Source organism: Camellia sinensis, chromosome 6 (genome assembly GCF_055761805.1).
Source record: "Camellia sinensis isolate YWXY chromosome 6, ASM5576180v1, whole genome shotgun sequence".
In the NCBI taxonomy this organism is placed as follows: Eukaryota; Viridiplantae; Streptophyta; class Magnoliopsida; order Ericales; family Theaceae; genus Camellia; species Camellia sinensis.
Window position 1 is genome coordinate 161,285,641 of NC_138966.1, and position 23,550 is coordinate 161,309,190.

The following is a 23,550-nucleotide window of genomic DNA, read 5'->3' on the forward strand; positions in this document are numbered from 1 at the left end:
AAGAAAGATAAAATCTGAATGAAGTAAAAAATTTTATCTTTATTTTTTTAAATTCCAATTCAAATATAGTTTAAAAGAATACAAAATTTAATTTGTATCATATGTGAGGACCCAAGTTTGCTAGAAAACTCTGTTTGGTTTTCCAACTCAAATATATTTTTTGAGTTTTTTTTTTAAAGTAAAAAATTTCCATATTTTAGTTATTTTTTAAAGGGTAATTATAAAAAAATCCAAAGATTTGATCTTTATAACAAAATAAATTCTGAATTTTTTATTTTATCAATTTAAAACATTTTTTTTTTCTTTCAATTTGAACTACTTGCCTATTTTCATTAAGTAAAACTAACAAAAAAAATGATGTTTTTGTAATTAAATTCAAAAAAAATGGTAGACATTTTATGCACACTTACATTGAGTTTAATGACTAATATATTATTATTCTGTCGATTTTACTTAACAACACTTACATTGAGTTTAATGACTAATATATTATTATTCTGTCGATTTTACTTAACAAAAATAGGTTTCTGGTTTTAATTGAAAACAATCAAAAGATTAGTATAATAAAATTAAAAACTCAAGATTTATTTTGTTACAATTGTCAAACTCTGAGATTTTTTTTTTGTAATTGCAATTTTGTTTAATTTTTAAATGTACCTAATTTAGATGCACCTAAAAAATAAAAAAAATTGTGACTAATTTGAAAAAATTTCACTAAAGGAAAATGAAAAAAGAAAAAAAAGTGCACATTTTAATTTTTTGTATTGTTTTTAGTAAATTTTTTAAATTTGTTCACAAATATTTTTACTTTTTAATACGTCTACATTAGGTGCACTTGAAAAAAAAATTTAAAAAAAAAAAAACTAAAACATAAAAAATTCAGAAAAGATAAAAAAAAATTACAAAAAATAAAAAACCCGAACAATTTTTAAAAATTAAACCAAATAAACCGAAGATTTCTATGATTAAAATACTGGCATTCATATTATCAATAGTGCTGCAGACCCAACAAAAAAAAAAAAAAAAAATTTAGGCCAATCAGCACCAGAGAGAGTGCTGGGGTCTCCCTGGGGTCTCCCCCATTTTCCTTCATATTAGTTTGTCTTTTGTTTGGGCCTGTGTTTTGGGCCCTTGAAAGAAAGTAGAGTTCTCAACGTTGCTTCAACTTTCTATCCACGCCAAGTCTTTGATGAATCAACTCTAGTGTACGAAAGCATAAATTTAAAGACACTTTTTAGTGCCCAACAATGTTTGCTTTTTTATCTAGACAACGCAACGTTTCGAACTATAATTTACATTCATACCAATAAAAGATTTCAAATTACTATAGAACTTTTATTATATTAATAAAGGACATATGGGGGTTCATTAGTTGAAGGAGAGATAAGGATTAATTTTCACTGTAACCCCTACTTGCATATGGGTTCAAATTCTCACTTGTAAATATGGTTATATGACTCATGTCATAGACCACCTAAGTTGAGTCATGTTGCACCCAAAACCAACAACGTCTCTCTTATGTTGCACCAATTCATCAATGATCACTTCGATCAGAGATGGTCAGGAGGACCCTTCGACCCTCCGACAATCAAATTAGAATGCTGATCAGTCATATAGTATTTTGTTAAAGGAGTCTTAGTTACCTCTTGTCTGTCCCCTTGCTTTTTCTTATTTGTCATCTTATAGTGTTATTGATTTGAGGGCTCTGCCTGGCCGTAGACTTTGGTCGGGCAAGTGACCAGGTTGTCTTTATCCTTTATTGTCAGATCATCCTGCTGCGAACTACTTAGATTATGTCAGGTGGTAGTGGCCAACTTGCCAAATACTGTGCTCGTCTGATTATCTTAATCGGATAGTCGTGTTATTTCTGACAATTGTTATCTTCACCATTGATGAAGGATGGATCTTAGGATTTCCTCACATTCTACTGATTTTTTTTTTATAGAAGGCGATTTCATTCATGCTTGGGTTACGTGACATTGTCCTCTTATCTGACATGTAAAAAAACATGTAAAAAGAAAGATAAAATCTCAATGAAATATAAATTTTTATCTTTATTTTTTAAAATTCCAATTCAAATATAGTTTAAAAGAATACAAAATTTAATTTGTATCATATGTGAGGACCCAAGTTTTCCAGAAAACTCTGTTTGGTTTTCCAACTCAAATATATTTTTTGAGCTTCTTCTTTTTTCTTTTTTCTTTTTTTTTCTAAGTAAATTTTTTCCATAATTTAGTTTTTTTTTAAAGGGTAATTATAAGAAATCCCAAGATTTGACCCTTATAACAAAATAAATTATGAATTTTTATGTTGACAATTTAAACCCTATTTTTTTTCAATTTAAATTATTTACCTATTTTTATTAAGTAAAACCGACAAAAAAAATTTATATTTTTGTCATTAAAATCAACAAAAATGGTAGACATTTTATGTACACTTACATTGAATTTAATGACTAATATATTATTTTTCTGTCGATTTTATTTAACAAAAATAGGTTTATGGTTTTAATTGAAAACAATCAAAAGATTAGGATTTAAATTGATAAAATTTAAAATTTAAAATTTATTTTGTTACAAGTGTAAAACTCTGAGATTTTTTTGTAATTACAATTTTGTTTAATTTTTAAATATACCTAATTTAGATGCACCTAAAAAATAAAAATAAAAAAATTCTGACTAATTTGAAAAAATTTCACTAAAGGAAAAAGAAAAAGAAAAAAAAAAAGTGCACATTTTTATTTTTTGTTTTGTTTTTAGTAAATTTGTAAAATTTGTGCACAAATATTTTTACTTTTTGTATTAGGTGCATTTAAAAAATAATAAAAATAAAAATTCACCAAAGATAAAAATACTGGCATTCATATTAGTTCGTCTTTTGTTTGGGCCTGTGTTTTGGGCCCTTGAAAGAAAGTAGAGTTCTCTACGGTGCTTCAACTTTCTGTCCACTCTATGTCTTGATGAATCTACTCTAGTGTACTTTTTTTGAACTGCCATCGCCTCTAGCGTGTGAAAGCATAATTTTAAAGACACTTTTTAGTGCCCAACAATATTTGCTTTTTTTTATCTAGACAACGCAACGTTTCAAACTATTAATTTGCATTCATACCAATAAAAGATTTCAAATTATTATAGAACTTTTATTATATTAATAAAGGACATATGGGGGTTCATTAGTTAAAGGAGAGATAATTACTAATTTTCACTGTAACCCCTACTTGTATATGGGTTCAAATTTTCACTTGTAAATATGGTCATATGACTCATGTCATGGACACCTAAGTTGAGTCATGTTGCACCCAAAACCAACAATTTCTCTCTTATGTGGGTTTTGCTCTGCACTATATACTTGTTCTTCTACTATATATTATATTCGTCAATCTTATAGGACGTAATTAAAACCGTTTTAAAGTATAAAATTCTTGTTTTACTATTACACATAATCAGAACTTATTCGTTGAACATAAAATTACAACATAATTAAGAATCATTTTAAATCATAACTTTAAATAATAATCAAGACTAGCCTATTTTAACTTAATTATAGGTCGATCCTAACTCTACTTCAATTTTAATTTATTTTTTTATGCCGAACACAAGAGTGCAAGAGCTTTGTGACTTCTTTAGCCTCTTACTTTTTGGGCCTGCCTTGAAGAGTAGTGAGTGAGTGCCACTTGCATGAGGCTTGAAGCCGGCCATGTCCAAAGAGAGAAACTGAAAGGAAGTCCAGCTGTTGGTTCTCTTTTTGCTTCGAAAGAAAGCCGAACCCTCTGATGCTCTCTTTTTGCTTTCAGGCTAACTTCCAGAAAACCGTTGAATGTCCCAACACCACCCCACCCCAATCCCCTTCGCAGAGTGATTATTAGTGTTCCTAGAGCATGGTTAGGTATTGCTCTAAAATGTTATGATTGACAGAGAAGATGAGGTTCATGATTTTATATCGAATAATTGTCGAATATGAAAAAATATGGTGTATGATGAATAATAAAGACGCTCTAAGAATATTAAATAATTTTTCCTCCGTAACTCTGTCTCTCTATCTAAACAATCTTCCACACCTTCCCTCCATCTCCACCTAATAAATATATAAATCTATTTTCAATCTCTTTTTCAATTGCACTTTTACCCTTTCATTAATATGTAATCCAGAAGTGTCTATATTATGTAACTCAAAAAATAGTTTGGATTTTTTTTTCTCCTTTTTTTCTTTTAAGAAGAAAGTTTGAAGCCTTATAACAATATTTTCTTTTTCAATAATGCCTAATAACTACTAAACAATTTTCAAAATATGACATATCTTCCTTATTTTCAAAAATTTAATATAAAATTGCAATTGCGTTTGCTCCACTGCTGCTATTGATACACGTCAAAGCACACAAACACATATGCCCAATATATATATATATATATATAGTGCTCTACACTGCTACCTCTATCCAAGAAAGTTTTAGCCACCTTCTCTCTCTCTCTCTCTCTCTCTCTAGAGGGTCTTCTTATCTGTTTTTGTATCTGGGTTTTGGTTGTTTGATTCATGTAAGCTCTAGAAATGGGTTTCCATGTAGTTACTGTAATTGGGCTTCCTCTGTTTCTTCTTCATAGCTTGGTCCTAGCTCATGCCGAAATCCCAACAACCCTTGAAGGACCCTTCAAGCCTGTGACTGTTCCTCTTGATAACAACTTCCGCGGACTGGCCACAGATTTGCCCGACACCGATCCTCGTGTGCAAAGGAAGGTTACAGGGTTTGAGCCTGAGCAAATATCAGTTTCTCTCTCCACAAACCATGATTCAGTTTGGATATCTTGGATCACTGGTATATTTTTTCCCCATATCTTCATTTGATTGAATTTGTTGATATAAATATGGAAGATGTGGAATATGAATTGGGTTTTGGGTAGAAGCTTTGAGAAATTAAATGAATACATGGGTTGTTCTGTTTTTAGAGAATCAAATTTTTGCTTCCTAAATCTTTTAAATAGTTACAAGATTGAATTCACAAAAAAAGTGGAAAAGATGAGTGATTGGGGTAAGGTAATCCATGATATGCTTTGTGTTGTCAAAATTGCACATATGATGTGTGTGTAGTTACGCCTCAATGAATTGTGTTGGTATAATGTTCATTTCGCAGTTCACTGTTTGATTGAGCTGATTTACAGTTGTTGCTTTTATTGAATGCAATTGTTACTATTTCGATAAAATTATGTGGGTACGATTGCATCTCAAAACAGAGCATTTTGATTTTTTTTCTATTTCACATATGATTGTGTGTGCGCACACGTGGCACATCAATGGAAATTAATTTTGTTAGATCTATAATTATGAACATTAGGATCTTCGATTGATTCAACTCGCTTATTTTGACCTATGGTATTTGAGAATATGGTATTAAATTGAATGTGCAGGGGAATTTCAGATTGGCAACAACATTGAACCACTAAACCCTGAAACTGTAAGAAGTGTTGTTTATTATGGGAAGTTGAAATCTGGATTAACTCACAAAGCAAAGGGGGATTCAATCATCTACAATCAACTCTATCCTTTTGAAGGCCTGCAGAATTACACTTCTGGAATTATTCACCATGTTCGTCTCACAGGTATTACTAATACATGAAATATTATAAAATTTTAAAATTTTACTATAATTTCAATATACAATTCTACCCTAATCCTAAACAATCTACTTCTTTTAAAGCACGTATGCATTTTTTGGATTAAATTTGATATGAACTGATTAACATCAGGCTTCAATGCTTGTGTACATAGACACAATACAGATGAATTTGCTGTGAAGTGGTTAATTTGAACTTGTTCATTTTTTTTATTTTTTTATTTTCCTTTTTTTTGCAGGGTTGAAGCCCAACACAGTATACTATTATCAATGTGGAGATCCGTCTATACCAGCAATGAGTAATGTGTCCTATTTCAAGACAATGCCTGTTTCGGGTCCTAGGAATTATCCAAAAAGAATAGCAGTGGTGGGAGATCTGGGTCTTACGTATAATACCACTTCAACAATCAGCCACTTGATGAGAAATCATCCTGATCTTGTTCTATTAGTCGGGGATGTAACTTATGCTAACTTGTATCTCACAAATGGTACTGGTTCGGACTGTTACTCTTGTTCGTTTCCACAAACACCCATTCATGAGACCTATCAGCCTCGTTGGGATTATTGGGCCAGGTAACTCTCCAGCCTTCATTCTCGGAATCAGTTCAGTATTTTTTTTTTATTTAAATAATAATAATAACTGAAGCCTTCCAAGGTGATGACATATACTACCTTTTTTGACTGCTAATCCTGCGTCTTTCTAGTCCTTATGTTTCTAATATTTCATTTTATGTCAATTCATTTGCAATCTTGCTTATATTATGTTTCTAATATTTCATTTTATGTCAATTCATTTGCAATCTTGCTTATGCATATACCACGGGATATGTTATTTCAGGTTTATGCAGCCTCTAGTATCTAAAGTTCCAATAATGGTGATAGAAGGAAACCATGATATAGAACAACAGGCTGGAAATCTGACATTTGCATCTTACAGTTCTCGATTTGCATTCCCATCTGAGGAAAGCGAATCTTCTTCCACCTTATATTATTCTTTCAATGCAGGAGGTATTCATTTCATAATGCTCGGGGGCTACATTGCTTATAATAAATCAGGTAATTAAACTTACACGACTGTGTCCACCAGTAAGGTTTTACAACCATTGCTTTTGTTATATTATTCTTGTTTCCCACCACAGCGGATCAATACAAGTGGTTGGAGAGAGACCTCGCTAAAGTTGACAGAAAAGTGACTCCATGGTTGGTAGCTATGTGGCATCCACCATGGTACAGCAGCTACAAGGCACATTACAGAGAGGCCGAGTGTATGAAGGTAGCAATGGAAGAACTGCTCTACAAATATGGTGTTGACATGGTCTTTAATGGACATGTAAGTGTCTACTGTCTCCTTGTGAGCAAGAAATAAAAGACTCTCATTGGTCTTGATGGTTCTAATTATTTAGCGAAAATCAACAGGTTCATGCGTATGAGAGGTCCAACAGAGTATATAACTATACATTGGATCCGTGTGGTCCTGTTTATATCACAGTTGGTGATGGTGGTAACCGAGAGAAGATGGCAATTCCACATGCTGATGAACCGGGTAATTGTCCAGACCCATCCACCACACCAGATGGCTACATGGGTGGATTCTGTGCATACAACTTTACCTCAGGCCCAGCCGCAGGTAAGTTTTGTTGGGACCGGCAGCCTGATTACAGTGCATACAGGGAAACTAGCTTTGGACATGGGATTCTAGAGGTACTTTTCTCTCTCTCCCCCTCTCTCAATGCTGGCACACGCCTCCTTTGAACAAAATATGTCATTGTTTTATTTGGATGACTCTTTAACCCCTTTTAGATTCTTACTACCTACTTAGATCTGTTAATTCAAAATTTTCCAGTAAAAGAATGGTTGTCACTAGAATTTCAAACTGATAATGGGGCAATGTTTGGAGCACAGGTGAAGAATGAGACACATGCTCTGTGGTCATGGCACCGGAATCAGGGCATGTACAACATGGCTGGAGATCAGATTTACATTGTAAGGCAACCTGATAGGTGCCCCGTGGGACCAAAGGTAATTAATCCAAGTGAAATATGCAAATGATGATGAATATATAGAGCCGACCTTGTTTCCTACCTAACTGACCAAGGCAGGTCAAGTCGGCTCCATTCATCTCATGACTAGTGCTCTTATTGGTCTGGAAACACCACGTCAGCCGGCTCCATTCATCTCATGACTAGTGCTCTTATTGGTCTGGGAACACGACGTCATCGTACTAAGTTTGTGCTCTGGGATGACTAAGCATGATATAGTTCTTTGACTACATGTACTCTAATTCACACTAGAAACCAAAACCATAAACAGTAACAACAGAGGAATCAGTAGGTCTCAACAGACATAATTATTAAATTTCTGATCCATGGTGAATTTCTATCAGTAATTCTAGTTCATACATCTAAATGTTTCCGTAACATCTATCAATCACTATATTGGCCTCAAAGGAGCTAAAACATAAATAGCCATTTACAAGTAATCTTAACTAACCACAGTTAGGTTTGAGTATGTATTATGCTTTGTATTTGAAATACACTAGTCCTGCTTGTTTGGTATCGTTTATTTTTGTTTTGGAAAAAGTTCAAAACCACACTGTTTTCATATCATTTTTATTTCTGTGCTTGGTCTCTTCAGGTTTAAGGAGTAATGAAGCAACAGAAGTGCATTTGATTATTGAGGCCATTAACTTTATTTCTCTTGGATGCGTGGATTAATACTAGTTATTTATCAAATGGAGTAATAAAATATTGTGCTTTTAAAGACTTGCATTATATAATAAAAATGTTCTCTATTTTTTGGCCTTTACTAATTTACTTGGATATTGAATCCACCACTACGTAAAATAGCCCGAATACCTCAATCACACACAAATCACATGCATCAATTAAATCCAGAAGAAATTCAAATTTATGGCTCACGTTTTCCCCTTCGTAGTTCATGACTCAGAAATTTTCACAGCTATTTGATAAATTCTAGGTGTAAAAGATTGACTTGCTAGCAAATCTAAGTATATAGCCTATACAGAAAAAGTAAATTCCTAAATTTATCAAGGCAAATGCATACAATGCAAGACAAGACCTGCTAATTTGTGTTCCATTTCATACCAATTAACACAATTATGAAGCTTATAGCCTACCCAAACAATTGAATTGGATCATTGAATTGAATTTATAAAATCTACAACAATTTAACAACAGTGGAGTTTGAAGGGTTTCACTTAAACCCAATTGCTCAATCTAAAAGAACTTCTCCAAATCATCGAGTCCCAATTTTTCTAACAACCCCTTTTACCACCAAAAGGACAAAATAAAACTATAAAGATCAAATGGGCATTGTAAACAACTACTACATGGTGGTGGTAGCGACAAAAGAAGGCTCCAATTTCTAACAAAAATGTACTAACCTAGCCTTCCACTTCGAAAGGCCTACATGAGTTGTTGATATGTGAATGAGAGAAGAAGAAAGCAAGAGATGGAAATCAAGATTGTTGTAATTGATAACTCCATACTAGCTTTAGAATTGTTTGTGTTGGTGGGTGTCAGTCCTCCATTGCCATAGAGCGGCACCGTAGTTGCCGGTGGAGGTGGCGCAATTAAAGATGGGTTTGTTGTTGTTGGAGTCCCTCCTGTTCCTCCTGCCGTGCTGAAATTTTGAAGAAATCAAAAGCCATTAAGCATTTGTGATAGAAAAAATAGCAAATATATCTCAAATAATTCATCATGATCTAACCACTTTTGACAATGATCCATTGTCTAATCATCTATGTTAACTAATGTTCAAATTAACCCCAAGGGATTGGCCCAAAGTTGAAAACTTAAGGATAAAATTCAAATTCTCGAGTTTGAGTCACTCCAAGAGACTCTTGGAAGCTATGAAGCACGGACACGGACACTGGACTCGGTAATTTTTAAAAAATGAAGACACGGACACGGCAGGGAACACGGCAGATTTTTTAATTTTTTTTTTAAATATTTTTATTTTAATACACATTAATTATTTTATTTATTTATTATATTTTTTAAATAATGTGTTTCAATTAATTTTTTTATTTTATTTTACACACATGTGTTTATTTTTTTTATTAATATGTATAAATATATATTATCTTATAAATATATTATATATATAATAACTGTTATATAATATAATAGTTATACAATAATAACTTGATGTCATCCTTATAACTATTATAATAATAATACTTTCAGTTATTATTATTACATAATAATAATAGTTATATATATATATATATATATGAATCAAGAAGATGAAAGGAGATAAAGACGCAACAGAGAGAGAGAGGAAGAAGCGATCGATCGCGATCGCGAGGGAGAGAGAGAGCTCATCGAAGTCAAAGGGCGACTGGATCATCAAAGTCGAAGGGGATGGAGGTCGAGGTCGAGGTCGACGGCTTACGGTGGTCGAAGTCATGGAGATCGATAGGCGAGTCAACTGGATCGAAGTCCAGATTTGTTTCAAGACCTTTACTCTTCTCATTTACTTTTCTTTTTTGCTCTTTGTGTCCAGATTTGGTGGACACGCGTGTCTCTGCCGTATCCCCGGCAAAAAAATAATTAAATTAAACGGACATGCCACCCGGCATGTCCCGTACGTATCCACGGAGTGTCCCCGTGTCAGACACTACCACGGCATGAAATTTGCCGTGCCCATGCTTCATAGCTTGAAAGTTTGTCGGGTCATTAATTTTAGATTTTGAAATTAGTCGCGTTACGCACGAATTGATTGGGACATCGAGTTATTAAAATATTAATGTTCAGATTATGGAAAGCCTCAATTAAAAAATAAGCAGGAGAGGACACAACTTACATGAATATGAATTGCCAATTTTTTTTTTATTAGCTAATTTTAAATATAAATTAATTTTATGAGTAAAAAATTGATACAAAATATGTGTAAATGCAATTTTATTTCATTAATATTGTACTTACTTTTTCTCTTCTTCCTTTAATAAATCTTTATCTAATTCATAAATCAAGAACCAAAATAAAGAAAAAAATTCAAGAAAGAAAAAAAAATTCAAGAATTAAGGCCCTGTTTGTTTACCATATGTAAGAGATGGATACAAGGGTGAGATCAGATATAATATGAGGTAGGTTCCACATATTTTTTTTGTCTTCTTATATCCTGTGTTTAGTTGCTCTGGATGTAATGAGTCTAGATAGTATATAATGAAAAAGGAGAGATATGTAATATCAATCCCCTATGGTATCAAATATTCCCGCTCGAATATAGGGAATTTCTAAAGGTCAAAAATAATTACTCTCCTCTTATTTCATTATATATCCCATCTTAACTAAATATAATATAAGTAACCCCACAATATATATAATTCATCTCCTATCTTATAATATATTATATCTTATATCTAAATTTTATATTCAATCCAGACAATCAATCAAACGGACTTAAAGAAATAACAAAACTTAAAAGATAAAAGTGTAATTCATCATATAATTTTCAATAAAATTATATTAAAAATCTCAAATAATTTACTAAATTTTTTATCAAAAATATGCGATTTCCACACATCTACGAAGAGTTTAATAAAAAGTTTAATTATTTAGAATTAACACCAAGGATCCTTTAGAGTGTTTTTTTTTTTAAATTTTTTAAAGTGATGTATTGTGTGATTGAGATTTAATATTAAAAAATTAATGTGACTTGTCATTAAATCTCAACCACATAATACACCACTCTAAAAAATTTAAAAAAAAAAAATTCTAAAATATCCTTACTCTAGGCCCACAAAACTATAATATGAAAGTGTAGGCCCACAAAACAAGTAGAATTGGCGTGTCATGTCGCATCAATTCAGATATCCTATGTCTGTCTTCGTCAGGAATGCGCAGTAAGGTACTACTCTTGATCGTGATGAAAAAAAAGGTACTACTCTTGATCTGACTTTAAATTTCCAGCCGTTGGATGATATTGATTTTCAGGAACGATCCAACAGTGAAATACAAAAGACAAACTGAGCACACCTTAGAGATATATCACTCCGTGATCTGAACCGGAAATTGAAGTTAAATAACATAATCGACGGTCGAGATAACAAATGAGCACCCACCCCATGCACAAAGCACACGCTATCGGACAAGAGCTCTCTCCAATCTCGAGTTTTTTTCACATTTTTTTTTCTCAAACCGAATTTTCAGGGTAAATTACAATTTTGGTTAAAATACAATCCATCCTCTCTAATTCTAAAAATTAGATTTCATATTTTGAGATTTTTAATTTCATAACAAATCGTCTATTTTATTAATAAATCATCAAATCAATTAATAATTTTTAATAATATTAACAATATATTTTAATTAATAATTTAAGTAATTTTATTATTGTATAAGATATCAATTATAAATTTTATTTTTTTAATTAATTCTATTAAATAAAAAATTCTAATAAGGAGGCATTTATAATTTTTCAAACTATATAAAACAATCTGTATTTTAAACAAAATAAATCTCAAAAAATTTATTTGTAATTTACCTGAATTTTCATGCACAAGTCTTTTAAACATATTTAAATTTAATTTAATTTTCTTATATAAAATCAGTAATCAATATATTAAAAGAAAATATTTATTCATAAATTTCTGTCAGCTTATTTATGTTTCACTTAATTAATTTTTTTTTTAATATATTTTAATAAATCTCATGAATGATATGATCATCAAAATACTCCTATAATACTAGGGTGAAGCAAATATTAACATTGACATTTACATTGAATGTTTCATAATGTGAATATTCACATTGTCAAATTTATTTAATTTGAATGTTCATATCACTAAGTTAATAAGAACACTTTCACTCGATACTTCAAATATGATGTGACATTTTAACAGTTATATTTTTGACATTAAGCATCAATTCTACCCGATGTGTGAAAAGTTGGCGTGACTTTTGGCATCACTCTTTCATGCTAATTTTGATATTAAGACCCCCTTTATGCTCTTTTTTTTGTTTTTTTGTCTTTAATTAAAAATAATATAATAATAAATTTGACATGTCCGATGAAGAGCTTTCCTATTAAATTGACATATATTGATTTGCTAATTAATATAATAATAGATTTAACATATAAGGTAGAAAGCTTTCATATAAAATTGGTGTAGGAGAGGGTTCGAGAAAGGAGTTGGAAAATTCGAAGATCTTCGAAGATCCTTGAAGAACAACTTCGAATTCTCTAGAATATGATGAGAGGCTTAGATTCTTCAATAATCTCAACTTAGGAACACAACAACAAAGGAGATGATAGAGATAAGAGATTGGGTGAAGAAGAAGGCAAAATGGCTAGAGAATAGAATAATGGCAAGGCTCTCCCATTGATCTCCCACTTTCACTCTCAAGGTCGATAATGGAGAAAGGAAATTAGTTCTTTCCCAAGGGTTAAAAATCTCCAAAATCCATCCCTTGTAAAGCTATGGGTGGGTGCTATTTATAGGCACCTCATGATGTAGGATGGAACCCATGTGCAAGGCACATGGGGGATATTCTCTCTAACCACCTTGTCCGAGGAGGTGACCTCTCCGAGGAGGTGACTTCTCCGAGGAGGTGACTTCTCCGAGGATGAGAAAACTTCGAAGAGGAGATCACTCCCTCGGCGAACCCTTCTTCTTAGCCACACCTAACCAATGATCCCCAATCATCCCAAAGGGTCAGGGGTAGTCCCAGAGGACGTCCTGCCGCAAAATATTGCCGAGTCTCATGGACCCCCCGGGGTCGTGCCACCTCGACCCGGGTATAGGCTAGTTTAACCGAAGAGTGAATTTATCTCCACTCACCGTCCTCGGGATCGGGTCCTTTGTTCGAACTCCATTACGCCCATGGTTCTGGTGCGTAGATCCCGGAAAGCTCCGAGCCTGCAAGTGTTCTGGGACTCATTAACGGAGCGACTTCTAGATTGCGTCTGAATCCGTTCGAAGCCAAGTATTTCGGACCTCTAGCCTCGTGGATCCGAACCCTTTCGAGTCCGAGTGCCTCGGATCTCTAGGCTTGCCTAATACCCTTTCGAGTCCGGGCCTGAGTAAGTCTCTAGGTTCGTGGATCCGAACCCTTTCGAGGCTTAGAGCCATTTAGCCCGTTTGATGGTGATAAATCTGGTCCCGCCAGTCTTGGACTTGCGATAAATTCGGGCCCACTAATCTTGGGCTATTGGGCCTAAATAATTTAGTGGGCTCAAATTAGCCCCTCTTACATTTGCCCCTTGCATGTATGAGAAATTTTAAATTTCTCAGACATGCATACTGTCATTTCTTCGACCCTGTTTCGCATCACGTTCCCCAAAAAAAAAAACGTTTTGTCACGACAGAGTCTATGGATAAAGTTGATGACGCACTTCAATTTACAGAAAAAATTGACAAGCAAAAATTTAATTTTTTTGTACTCTTTTTTTTTTTTTTTTTTTTTTTTTTGAAAATATAGATGTATATATTTTTTAAGCAAAGAATAAAGAAGCATTTTTTTTTTTTGTTTGGCACACAGCAGATCAATTACCTATATATACATTATTAGAATATACTAATAGAATATTCAAAGATAATGCTCCTTTTTTTTTTTAATTAAAGAAAGGCTCAAAAACCCTAATGCATAGCTTCTTATTATTTTATTTTTTGTTGTGCAGCTGTTGCGGCGCTCTTCCTCTCTAAACTAAGAGACCAGACCCAGATCGGCATCTTCTTCAACAAAGTTCTGCTTCTGCAATTCCGGAGGACCATCGCTGTTTGTTCACTACCCACTGTTACAATCATCGAAGACCACACAAGCCACCACCGCCGGCCTTCGTGACAGTCACTGTTGGCGCCGACCATGACGCCCTCTCAACACTGCTTGCGTCGCCACCCCAGGCACCGCCTACGTGACCCAAGCCGCTGGTAATACGCACCAACGCCGGACCAACTCGTCATTGGCTGACCTGCCGTGGCCGCCGGTTCTCCTTATTCGCCGATTCCGGTGTCGTTTCTTGGTGATTACAACCTGTGTCGATTTCAGCTCGGCATCGTATCACTCTCCTCAACCTCTTTTTTTTTTTTTCTTGGACTTGGCAGTGACCAACACCAGATTTAGCTTGCCGTCGGCCTATCCTCTTTGTGTCAATGTTGACTCTAGTATTCCATTGACCGACCTTCATTTGTGTTGTTATTTCATATTGCTGAAACCTCATCTTTGAAAATTTTTTTTTTTTGATTTACTTGACCGAGACTGACCCAGCCTTTTTCTTCTTCAACAAAACAGAGACTACCACAATGTGCATGCTGGCCATCTTAGCTTCAAGCAGCGCCACCGACCTGTCCCAGCTCCAACCATCGCAGACGTCACAACCCAGATCCAGACACTCCGGAGCTCACTGACCAGCACCAACGCCGACTCCTCAGCGACGTCACTGCCGCTTCTGGCCTTCGACAGCCGAGCTCAACCACTGTTGGCCTCTCTGCTGCAACTTCGCCATTGATCCCGACTGCCCAGAGCCGACCACACCGTTGCCCATTCAACGTGACGCGTGTGGTTGCCAACTCCTCTGCGACACCACTGTTGCCTCCGGCTTCGGATTGTCCGACATTGACCACACACGTCCGCCCACTCAACGCGACGTGTGTGGTCTTGCCTAGCACTGCACAGCTTGTCGTTGGCCTCGAGTGTGCTTGTTTCATATCTACAGCCCGTGCTTGTGCGTCTCACACTTGCGGCCTTGCCACTGCCTCTAGCCAATGCCGATCATGCCGCCCTCTCAACGCGGCATCGGTCATCGGCCCATCCTCTTTGTGTTGCTATTTCAGATTGACAAGTGCTCGCTGAAACCCTCTTCTCATTCTTCTTATATTTTTGGATCTGTGGGTAAGCTTCTGAAATTCCTCTGCCTCAGGTTTGTAAATATAAGCTCAAAATCTTCTTCTCTTGATTTTTTTTTTTGACGCTTGCAGAACTTGATTTATACACTGAGAATTTGCAATTTCAGCTTGAGGTAGATAATACAGGATTTGTATAATTTTAATTTTATATTTCGATCCCAGATCTGGATTCTGAACTCCTATTGTTGAACTTGTTCTAAAATAGAAACAAGGCTTGAAGCACTTTTGGTTGACTCAAAATCTGATGTTGCTAAAATCACAATATTGCATGTTTGAATATTGTAATTCCGGAAATTGAAACTTTGCTGAGAAGCTTGGTTTGAATGTAGACAAAATGACACTTTGCTCTGTTGAAGAGAAAGGAACAAATGTGCCGTTGTTGTTGATGATATCCACATTGATATTGCTATTTGTTGAACCTGAAGAATACCCGAGAAAAAGAATTGTTGATGACTTCTGGGGTTGAATCTGTTGATAAACCCATCATGTAAATCTAATTATAAAAAAATGACTGATTGTTGCAACCCCGAGAATATTAGATATCATGCTCGACCTCCTGATGTAGAATTCATCGTAGGACTTGTTGATATGATGAAATACTTCGTTGAATAATAAAGATGATATATTGTTGTTTGTTTAACTTGTGGATGCTTGGGAAATACATAGCTGATGCCAAAATTTTGTGTGACCGTTGTAGCTTTATGTTGGCTTGAGAGGAATCGGCTCGGAGAGACAAAAACTTGATTGTTGCATTTTCATAAACTTGCTCAGAGTAATAAAATTGTTGTAACTTAAATAGATCATTATTATTTGTTGATATTGCCTCATTCTGATAATGCCTGAATCAGGATATGAAATTGATATTGCTCATCTCATTTGTCGGTTTTACTATTTCAGGCAAATAAATTCTTGATTGAGATCCACGACCTCGGGGCCCTTAGAACCCACACTAATGAGAGCAAGGGCTGTTCCTCGGAAGTCCGAACAGAAGCAAGACTGTCCCTCGGAAGTCCGAACAGAAGCAAGACTGTCCCTCGGGAGTCCGAAAGTAGCACACACCCTACTTTGGCAAGAAAGATTCCTCTGGAAGATAACCGAGTCTACCAAGCTTCTACCAACAGAAGTAAAGACTGTCTCTCAGAAGTCCGAGCAGAAACAAGGCTGTCCCTCGGAAGTCCGAGCAGAAACAAGGCTGTCCCTCGGGAGTCCGAGTGGATGCGCACTTCTACTTCGGCAGCTAATGGAAGCAAAGGCTATCCCTCGGGAGTTCGAGCAGGAGACAAGGCTCTCCTTTAGAAGTCCGAGCAGAAACGAGGCTGTCCCTCGGGAGTCCGAGTGGATGCGCACTTCTACTTCGGCAGCTAATGGAAGCAAAGGCTATCCCTCGGGAGTTCGAGTAAGAGTCCACTCTACTTTGAAAAGAAAGATCCTCGGAGCTCGTATTGATGAAATCAAGGGCTGTTCTTCGGACCCGCACTAATGAGAGCAAGAGTTGTCCCTCGGAAGGCTCTCCCTCAGAAGTCCGAGCAGAAACAAGTCTATCTCTCGGAAGTCCGAGTGGAAGTATACTTCTATTATGTCAAGAAAACTCCCTTCAGGTTGGTAACTGAGTCTACTATTTCTCTTTCTTCTTTGAGGGGCAACAAAAATTGAAAACTGTTTCAAGCAACATAACACAATGAAGATATACAATGTAGAGAAAATAACTTCTAATGGAGATACATAATATGGAGGAAATAAATTTCTTCATGACATAAGAAAGATAGAACTTCTTGGACAATGTAGTAAATGCAAACTGTAAATGTCATAGATAGACTTCTTCTACGGAATGTTGAAATTTGCCCCTAGAGTTGCAAAATCATTTGGAAAGCTTTCACCAGCTGCTCGGGTTGTGGCCATCATGCACCATCATAAATAGTACACCATCTTGCCTCCTTCTCGAACTTTCATCACCTTCCGAGGAATAGGCGGACTTTCTGGTCTAGACATTGCCCGCTTACTTGACTCTGCCATCAGCTCCTTGTCATCTTTGATATCCTCCCAACGAGGAATTTTGACCCCTCGAGGCCTAGAGGTGGTGGGAACTTCTTCGACAGCCAGTTCGGTGAAGTAGATGGCATCAGAATAATGAGCTTCATGGATCTCGAAAGGCCTTTCTGTAGCCTGAATTGTCACCGTCTTCTTTCCCCATTTTGCCTTAACACACTGATGATAACTCGATGGTACAGCCCCATATCTATGCATCCAGGTCCTCCCTAGAATGATGTGATAATTTGTCTCAGAATCGATAATATGGAACTTGGTGGCCGAGCGAATTTTTCCAACGGCTAAATCAACTGTTACGCATCCGATAGTAACTCTCCTTTCTCCACCGAAGCCAGTGATGACTATCGGCTGCTTCACAATGCGTTCTTCAGAGATTCCGGCTTTTTCTAGAGTAGCGCGAGTCATAATGTTGATAGAGGCTCCACTATCTAGAAAGGCCCTTTTGAACTCAACCCCGTTAATAAAAGCAGTCACATAAAGCGGGCGATTGTGAGAAAAAGGATACTTCCGATCAGCCTCGGAGAAAGTAATGGCACTAGATTGCTCTTTTGCCTTCCTCGGGATAGACCCCTCAGTCGACATGCATTCCTCATGGTGTGCCTCGGCTATATTAATGATAGACTTGGTGATTTCCGTTCTTGCCTCCCTGGAAAGTCCAAGCTGGTCAAAGAACTGCTTGAACTTTACACAGTCTTGCAGGGTTTTGGCATAGTGATCCGGATCTTTTTCCACTCTTGGAGGCTCGTAGTTAACCATCTCCTCGGTCTCCTCAAAATAAGATGCCACATAAACATGGTGTCCTCCTCTTCCATAGTATTCTTCTCCTCCTTCTAGATCAAAGGGAGCACTTCCATAGTAAACTTGCTCACCCTCTGGCTCGAGGATGTCGTCCAGATAACAGTCATCGTCATCGAGATTAACGATAGCCTCGATCATTGGGCCTTCATAAGCTATCATAGCAACATTCTTGCCCTTGTCTCGGTGTTGAGGATATGGTTGTTCTCGGATGTCTTGAGTCCCTTGCTTTTTGAACCTCAATTCGTCTGCTTCGACTTTATCTTTGAAGATTTTCCTGAGAGTCCAACACTTCTCTGTCGGATGTTTCAATGTACGATGGTAGACACAAAATTCAGGGCTCTCGCGGTCCTTTTTTGATGGCATTTCTTCGACATAAGGCAATTTTAGCTCTCCGTCGGCCACCCACTCCTTAACTAGAGCTTTCACTTCCTCGATTCCACATGGATAAGAAACATTCCCCTTTTCACCATTATATTGCTTTCTCTTCTGGCCTGTATGACCTCCTCTTTGTGAATTTCGGGTATCTGGGGCAGAGGCAACAGCAACAATAGGTCCACGAGACGATTTGAAACTAGTCTTGTAATTGGCCTTAAATCCGGACTCCTGAGCCTGAGGAATGCTAATGTTCCGAGCTGCTTCTATTAATGCCGAGAAGGTGGGTAGCTTGTGATTAACTAGAAACATTTTGTACCTGCTCAATGCCCCTTCTAGACAAATTTGAACCAGATAACTCTCCTCAACTGCTTCATGACAATCCACGGCCTTGTCCTGAAACCTTTTAACGTAGTCAATGATGTCTTCACTTTCTTGTTGCTTCTCTTTACACAATGTAAGTGTGGTCACCTTCTCCGCCACTTGGAAGAACTTGGAGTGGAATTTGTTAACCATTTCCTCCCAACTTCGGACAGAGTTTGGGGCCAAATTAACATACCAACTATATGCTCGGTCGGTGAGGGACTTAGAGAATTCTCTCAGTCGGAGGACGTGGTTTGAACCATGAATACCTAGAGTCTCGATGAATCGCACAACATGTTCTCGGGCATTTCCTTGTTTGCCGTCGAACTTGATGAACTTCGGCACTGTATACCCCTCAGGGTATGGATAACTCAGCATCTCAATGGGGTAAGGCGGCTTGACGTCTGGATCAGGCAAAGAGGGTAAGGTCCTCTTGCCCCGTTCGAGATCGAACATGGCCTGCACATCGGCAAGAGTGAGAAACTGTTGAGGGAGAGAGTTTGATGGTGGTATTCCCGGGACTTGGCTTATGTACCCGAAGATTGAGCTAGGGGCGTCTTGGCCATTCTGGTGCTGCGAATTCATCATTGGTGAGGACATTTGACGATACTGGCCATCAGCGCCTATAGACAAGCCAGTTGGTGATGGGATATTTAATTGAGGCCCGTAAAGTCCACCGTACGGCGCCGCTATACCGGGTTGTGCTTGCAGATTTGTTGTCGGCACCAAAGGAGGCCCGCTTGGTGCTTGGGTAACATTTACTGGTGGCGTGACGAGATTAGGTACGGGCAGAGCTCCCTTTTGCGCCATCACGCTCCTTATGTTTTCCTGGACACCAACAGTTGCCGGAGCACTATTCATTACACTAGAAACTCCCCTAGTCACCATTGGATCTTGGCTTGGCACGCCGTGGAGCCCGGGCATGGGCAAACTGCCGCCGCCTACTGTGGTTTGAGCATGTGTTACTGTGGCCGTGTTGCCATGAGCCATAGGCTGATTGGGGCTTACTTCTCCTTGGATTTGATTTTGCGCTCCAGCGGGAATAACTCCACCAACAGTTTGATTTCCGTTTGGCGCCGGTGCAAAGTTAGAACTCATCACCATCATGGTGTGAGTGAGATTCTGAAGAGTGGTAAGAATCTCTTGTTGAGTATTTTGAAGTCCTTGAATGGCTTCAAGCAAAAGTGGTTGATCTGGAGTCATGGTTCTGTCATCACCACCATTAGAGGATCCTTGTTGGTGAACTTCATCTTCTCCCGCCATCCTTGTTGGAGTTGTGTGGATTCCAGATCTCGTTGAGACCATTAACCAATCCGCCTCCCCAGCAGAGTCGCCAAAATGTAGGAGAGGGTTCGAGAAAGGAGTTGGAAAATTCGAAGATCTTCGAAGATCCTTGAAGAACAACTTCGAATTCTCTAGAATATGATGAGAGGCTTAGATTCTTCAATAATCTCAACTTAGGAACACAACAACAAAGGAGATGATAGAGATAAGAGATTGGGTGAAGAAGAAGGCAAAATGGCTAGAGAATAGAATAATGGCAAGGCTCTCCCATTGATCTCCCACTTTCACTCTCAAGGTCGATAATGGAGAAAGGAAATTAGTTCTTTCCCAAGGGTTAAAAATCTCCAAAATCCATCCCTTGTAAAGCTATGGGTGGGTGCTATTTATAGGCACCTCATGATGTAGGATGGAACCCATGTGCAAGGCACATGGGGGATATTCTCTCTAACCACCTTGTCCGAGGAGGTGACCTCTCCGAGGAGGTGACTTCTCCGAGGAGGTGACTTCTCCGAGGATGAGAAAACTTCGAAGAGGAGATCACTCCCTCGGCGAACCCTTCTTCTTAGCCACACCTAACCAATGATCCCCAATCATCCCAAAGGGTCAGGGGTAGTCCCAGAGGACGTCCTGCCGCAAAATATTGCCGAGTCTCATGGACCCCCCGGGGTCGTGCCACCTCGACCCGGGTATAGGCTAGTTTAACCGAAGAGTGAATTTATCTCCACTCACCGTCCTCGGGATCGGGTCCTTTGTTCGAACTCCATTACGCCCATGGTTCTGGTGCGTAGATCCCGGAAAGCTCCGAGCCCGCAAGTGTTCTGGGACTCATTAACGGAGCGACTTCTAGATTGCGTCTGAATCCGTTCGAAGCCAAGTATTTCGGACCTCTAGCCTCGTGGATCCGAACCCTTTCGAGTCCGAGTGCCTCGGATCTCTAGGCTTGCCTAATACCCTTTCGAGTCCGGGCCTGAGTAAGTCTCTAGGTTCGTGGATCCGAACCCTTTCGAGGCTTAGAGCCATTTAGCCCGTTTGATGGTGATAAATCTGGTCCCGCCAGTCTTGGACTTGCGATAAATTCGGGCCCACTAATCTTGGGCTATTGGGCCTAAATAATTTAGTGGGCTCAAATTAGCCCCTCTTACAATTGGCATATGTCAATTTGTTACCTAAACCTTTAAAAATCAAATTTTGAAAGTTTGCGAGAAGATTCTCTAAAGATTCAAAAATATTTGTAAGGATATAATTATTCATAAAATATTTTAAATATGAGAATTAGAATTTGATAAATTAAATGTTCAAAATAATAAAATTTATTGAGATATAAGAATATCATATGAACTAATTACAATACAAGTCCTTGTAATTTTTTTCTTTTATAATAAATTTCCCTATTAATAAATATAAATAAAATAAGTATTTAATTTAAAATTGTAATATTATCCAAACCTTTAAGTGGCATCCATTAGAAGGTGATTAGCAAGACTCGTAGTATTTAAAATAAATATGTTAAAGAACACGACCCCATGGGACAATGGTTAAGAATTGAGAAATATATATAAAGTATATTAAAATATATGTAAAATGTATTATTTAAAGTTTAACCAACAAATTGGACAATGGATGACCCTACCCTACTTAAAATCCGAATTATTCCAATGCTTTCTAAAGTGGTGTTTCTAAGGCATAAACTCAAGTTTAAAATCATGCTTTAAAATTATAATTATATAAATTAACAAAAAGTTGAAAAACAGAAAACATATTTTAAAATCCCGGAACTTTGATTAAAAAAACAGTAATGCTAGGTATCATGAAATTTTTTTTATGAAAATAATCATAAAAGTGACCCTTGAATTACACTTAGAATAAGAGAAATGTTAGAGATCATGAAAATTTTGTCATGAAAAGAATCATGAAAAATTTATGATCCTTAGATTACCTTGATTAGTGTGTGGTGTTTTATTATAAGTGTAATCCAAAGATCACAAATCTTTCATGACCATTTTCATGAAAGACTTTTCATAATACCTAGTATTGCTGTTAGAATAAAGCACCACACACTAATCAAGGTAATCTAAATCTTTTCTTTTAAAAAACACACTTGTCTAATCTCTCTCCCCCTTTCTGTCCCTCACTACCGTATTATACATATTGCAAGAAATAAGCAGAGAATCAATGGATGAGGAACATGTATCCAAAATCACATACTTCTTCTATACAAATTAAATACATAAATCTATGTATAATATGTATATATTTTTGGTGACAGACGAATACGAAGAAAACAAAAAAGAAAAAGGACAAATGGGCATACCTCTGTGAAGATGGGAAAACACAAGATCCATAACCTACAAATCACAGCAAATAAACCACCAAATATTAGCATGCACAGAGAGAGAGAGAAAGAGAGGAGAGAGAGAGGGGGGACAAACTGGGGTCAGTTCCGGCGACGGTGGCGGTGCCGGAGAAGTCGCAGCTGCCAGGGGCATTGCCCCTGCGCTGGTAGTAGCTGTTGAAGGCATAGGAAGCGTGGGACTGAAGCGTGTTTGGAAGGTAACACAGCCCTGACGACAGAATCGGCGCGCAGTCTGCTCCGGCGCCGCACGCGTAGTCCAGCGCCGTCTGCAGAGCCTGGTCGCTGGCCTCGCTCCTCGTCACGCACCATGTGGCTTCGACTCCGCCGCCGTTGTTGGTAGAGAGAGACAGACCCATCAGGAAGAGGACTGGCATCGCCACCACCACAACCACCTCTAACAGTGATGCCATGGCCGAAAGTTATATGGGTTGCTGGAAGAGGAGGACTACTAACGTGGGCTACAAAGCGAGAGAGAGAGAGAGAGAGGAGAATTCTAGAGAGAGAATCTATTCTTTTCGTTTTGTCTTTTACTTTTCCTCTTTCCATTTGTATTTCAATTGTGTTTGGATGGGAAAACGTTTGTCTCAGTAAATTTATTTTGAAATTGATTCTAGTGAGTCGAATTCTTTTGAATAAATTACAAATATACTGTTAAGATTTAATTAAAATATAAATTATTTTTTATATTTTTAAAAATTATATTTTATCTTTTGAAATTTTTAATTTCGTAATAAATTATCTTTTTTATTAATAAATTATGAAGTTAATTAATAGTTTTTACTGATATTATAAATATATTTCAATTAATAATTTATATAATTTTATTATTGTATTAGAGAGTAATTATAAATTTTATTT

The 23,550-nt window shown here is 36.9% G+C and overlaps 2 protein-coding genes and 1 long non-coding RNA gene across 5 annotated transcripts; 2 read left to right on the top strand and 1 right to left on the bottom strand.

Annotated features, from left to right (window-relative positions):
- The first annotated feature begins 4,037 nt into the window (after window positions 1-4,037).
- On the top strand, window positions 4,038-8,410 carry LOC114298758 (purple acid phosphatase 15). Of its 3 annotated transcripts, XM_082875222.1 has the most exons (8): window positions 4,038-4,810; window positions 5,400-5,591; window positions 5,845-6,178; window positions 6,444-6,661; window positions 6,745-6,935; window positions 7,022-7,306; window positions 7,508-7,624; window positions 8,240-8,410. In XM_082875222.1, the coding sequence occupies exons 1-8, from the start codon at window positions 4,546-4,548 to the stop codon at window positions 8,243-8,245; spliced, it is 1,608 nt and encodes a 535-aa protein (XP_082731348.1). In that variant the 5' UTR covers window positions 4,038-4,545; the 3' UTR covers window positions 8,246-8,410. The 3 variants fall into 3 exon arrangements, with proteins under 3 accessions (XP_082731348.1, XP_082731349.1, XP_028099173.2); XM_082875223.1 differs by lacking the exon at window positions 7,508-7,624 and having other exon boundaries at window positions 4,186-4,810; XM_028243372.2 differs by lacking the exon at window positions 8,240-8,410 and having other exon boundaries at window positions 4,186-4,810; window positions 7,508-7,991.
- Window positions 8,411-8,730: 320 nt separating this feature from the next.
- On the bottom strand, window positions 8,731-23,278 carry LOC114298767 (PLASMODESMATA CALLOSE-BINDING PROTEIN 2). The gene is made up of 3 exons (XM_028243384.2): window positions 22,769-23,278; window positions 22,651-22,684; window positions 8,731-9,247 (listed from the first exon to the last, which is right to left on the bottom strand). The coding sequence occupies exons 1-3, from the start codon at window positions 23,100-23,102 to the stop codon at window positions 9,031-9,033; spliced, it is 585 nt and encodes a 194-aa protein (XP_028099185.1). The 5' UTR covers window positions 23,103-23,278; the 3' UTR covers window positions 8,731-9,030.
- LOC145792998 (uncharacterized) lies at window positions 14,257-15,738 on the top strand. Its single transcript, XR_014333415.1, has 2 exons — window positions 14,257-15,462; window positions 15,549-15,738. It is a non-coding gene; the product is annotated as an uncharacterized LOC145792998 (long non-coding RNA).
- Window positions 23,279-23,550: the final 272 nt, after the last annotated feature.

What these genes read in the sequence shown, in the direction of transcription:
- LOC114298758 (XM_028243372.2), top strand. Translation starts at nt 4,546, where the DNA reads ATGGGTTTCCATGTAGTTACTGTAATTGGGCTTCCTCTGTTTCTTCTT. An exon ending in CGTTGGGATTATTGGGCCAG is followed by an intron (nt 6,179 to 6,443) that starts GTAACTCTCCAG and finishes ATGTTATTTCAG; the next exon opens with GTTTATGCAGCCTCTAGTAT. An exon ending in ACATGGTCTTTAATGGACAT is followed by an intron (nt 6,936 to 7,021) that starts GTAAGTGTCTAC and finishes GAAAATCAACAG; the next exon opens with GTTCATGCGTATGAGAGGTC.
- LOC114298767 (XM_028243384.2), bottom strand. Translation starts at nt 23,102, where the DNA reads ATGGCATCACTGTTAGAGGTGGTTGTGGTGGTGGCGATGCCAGTCCTC. An exon ending in CGTCGCCGGAACTGACCCCA is followed by an intron (nt 22,685 to 22,768) that starts GTTTGTCCCCCC and finishes TGTGATTTGTAG; the next exon opens with GTTATGGATCTTGTGTTTTC. An exon ending in GTTTTCCCATCTTCACAGAG is followed by an intron (nt 9,248 to 22,650) that starts GTATGCCCATTT and finishes TCAAAATTTCAG; the next exon opens with CACGGCAGGAGGAACAGGAG.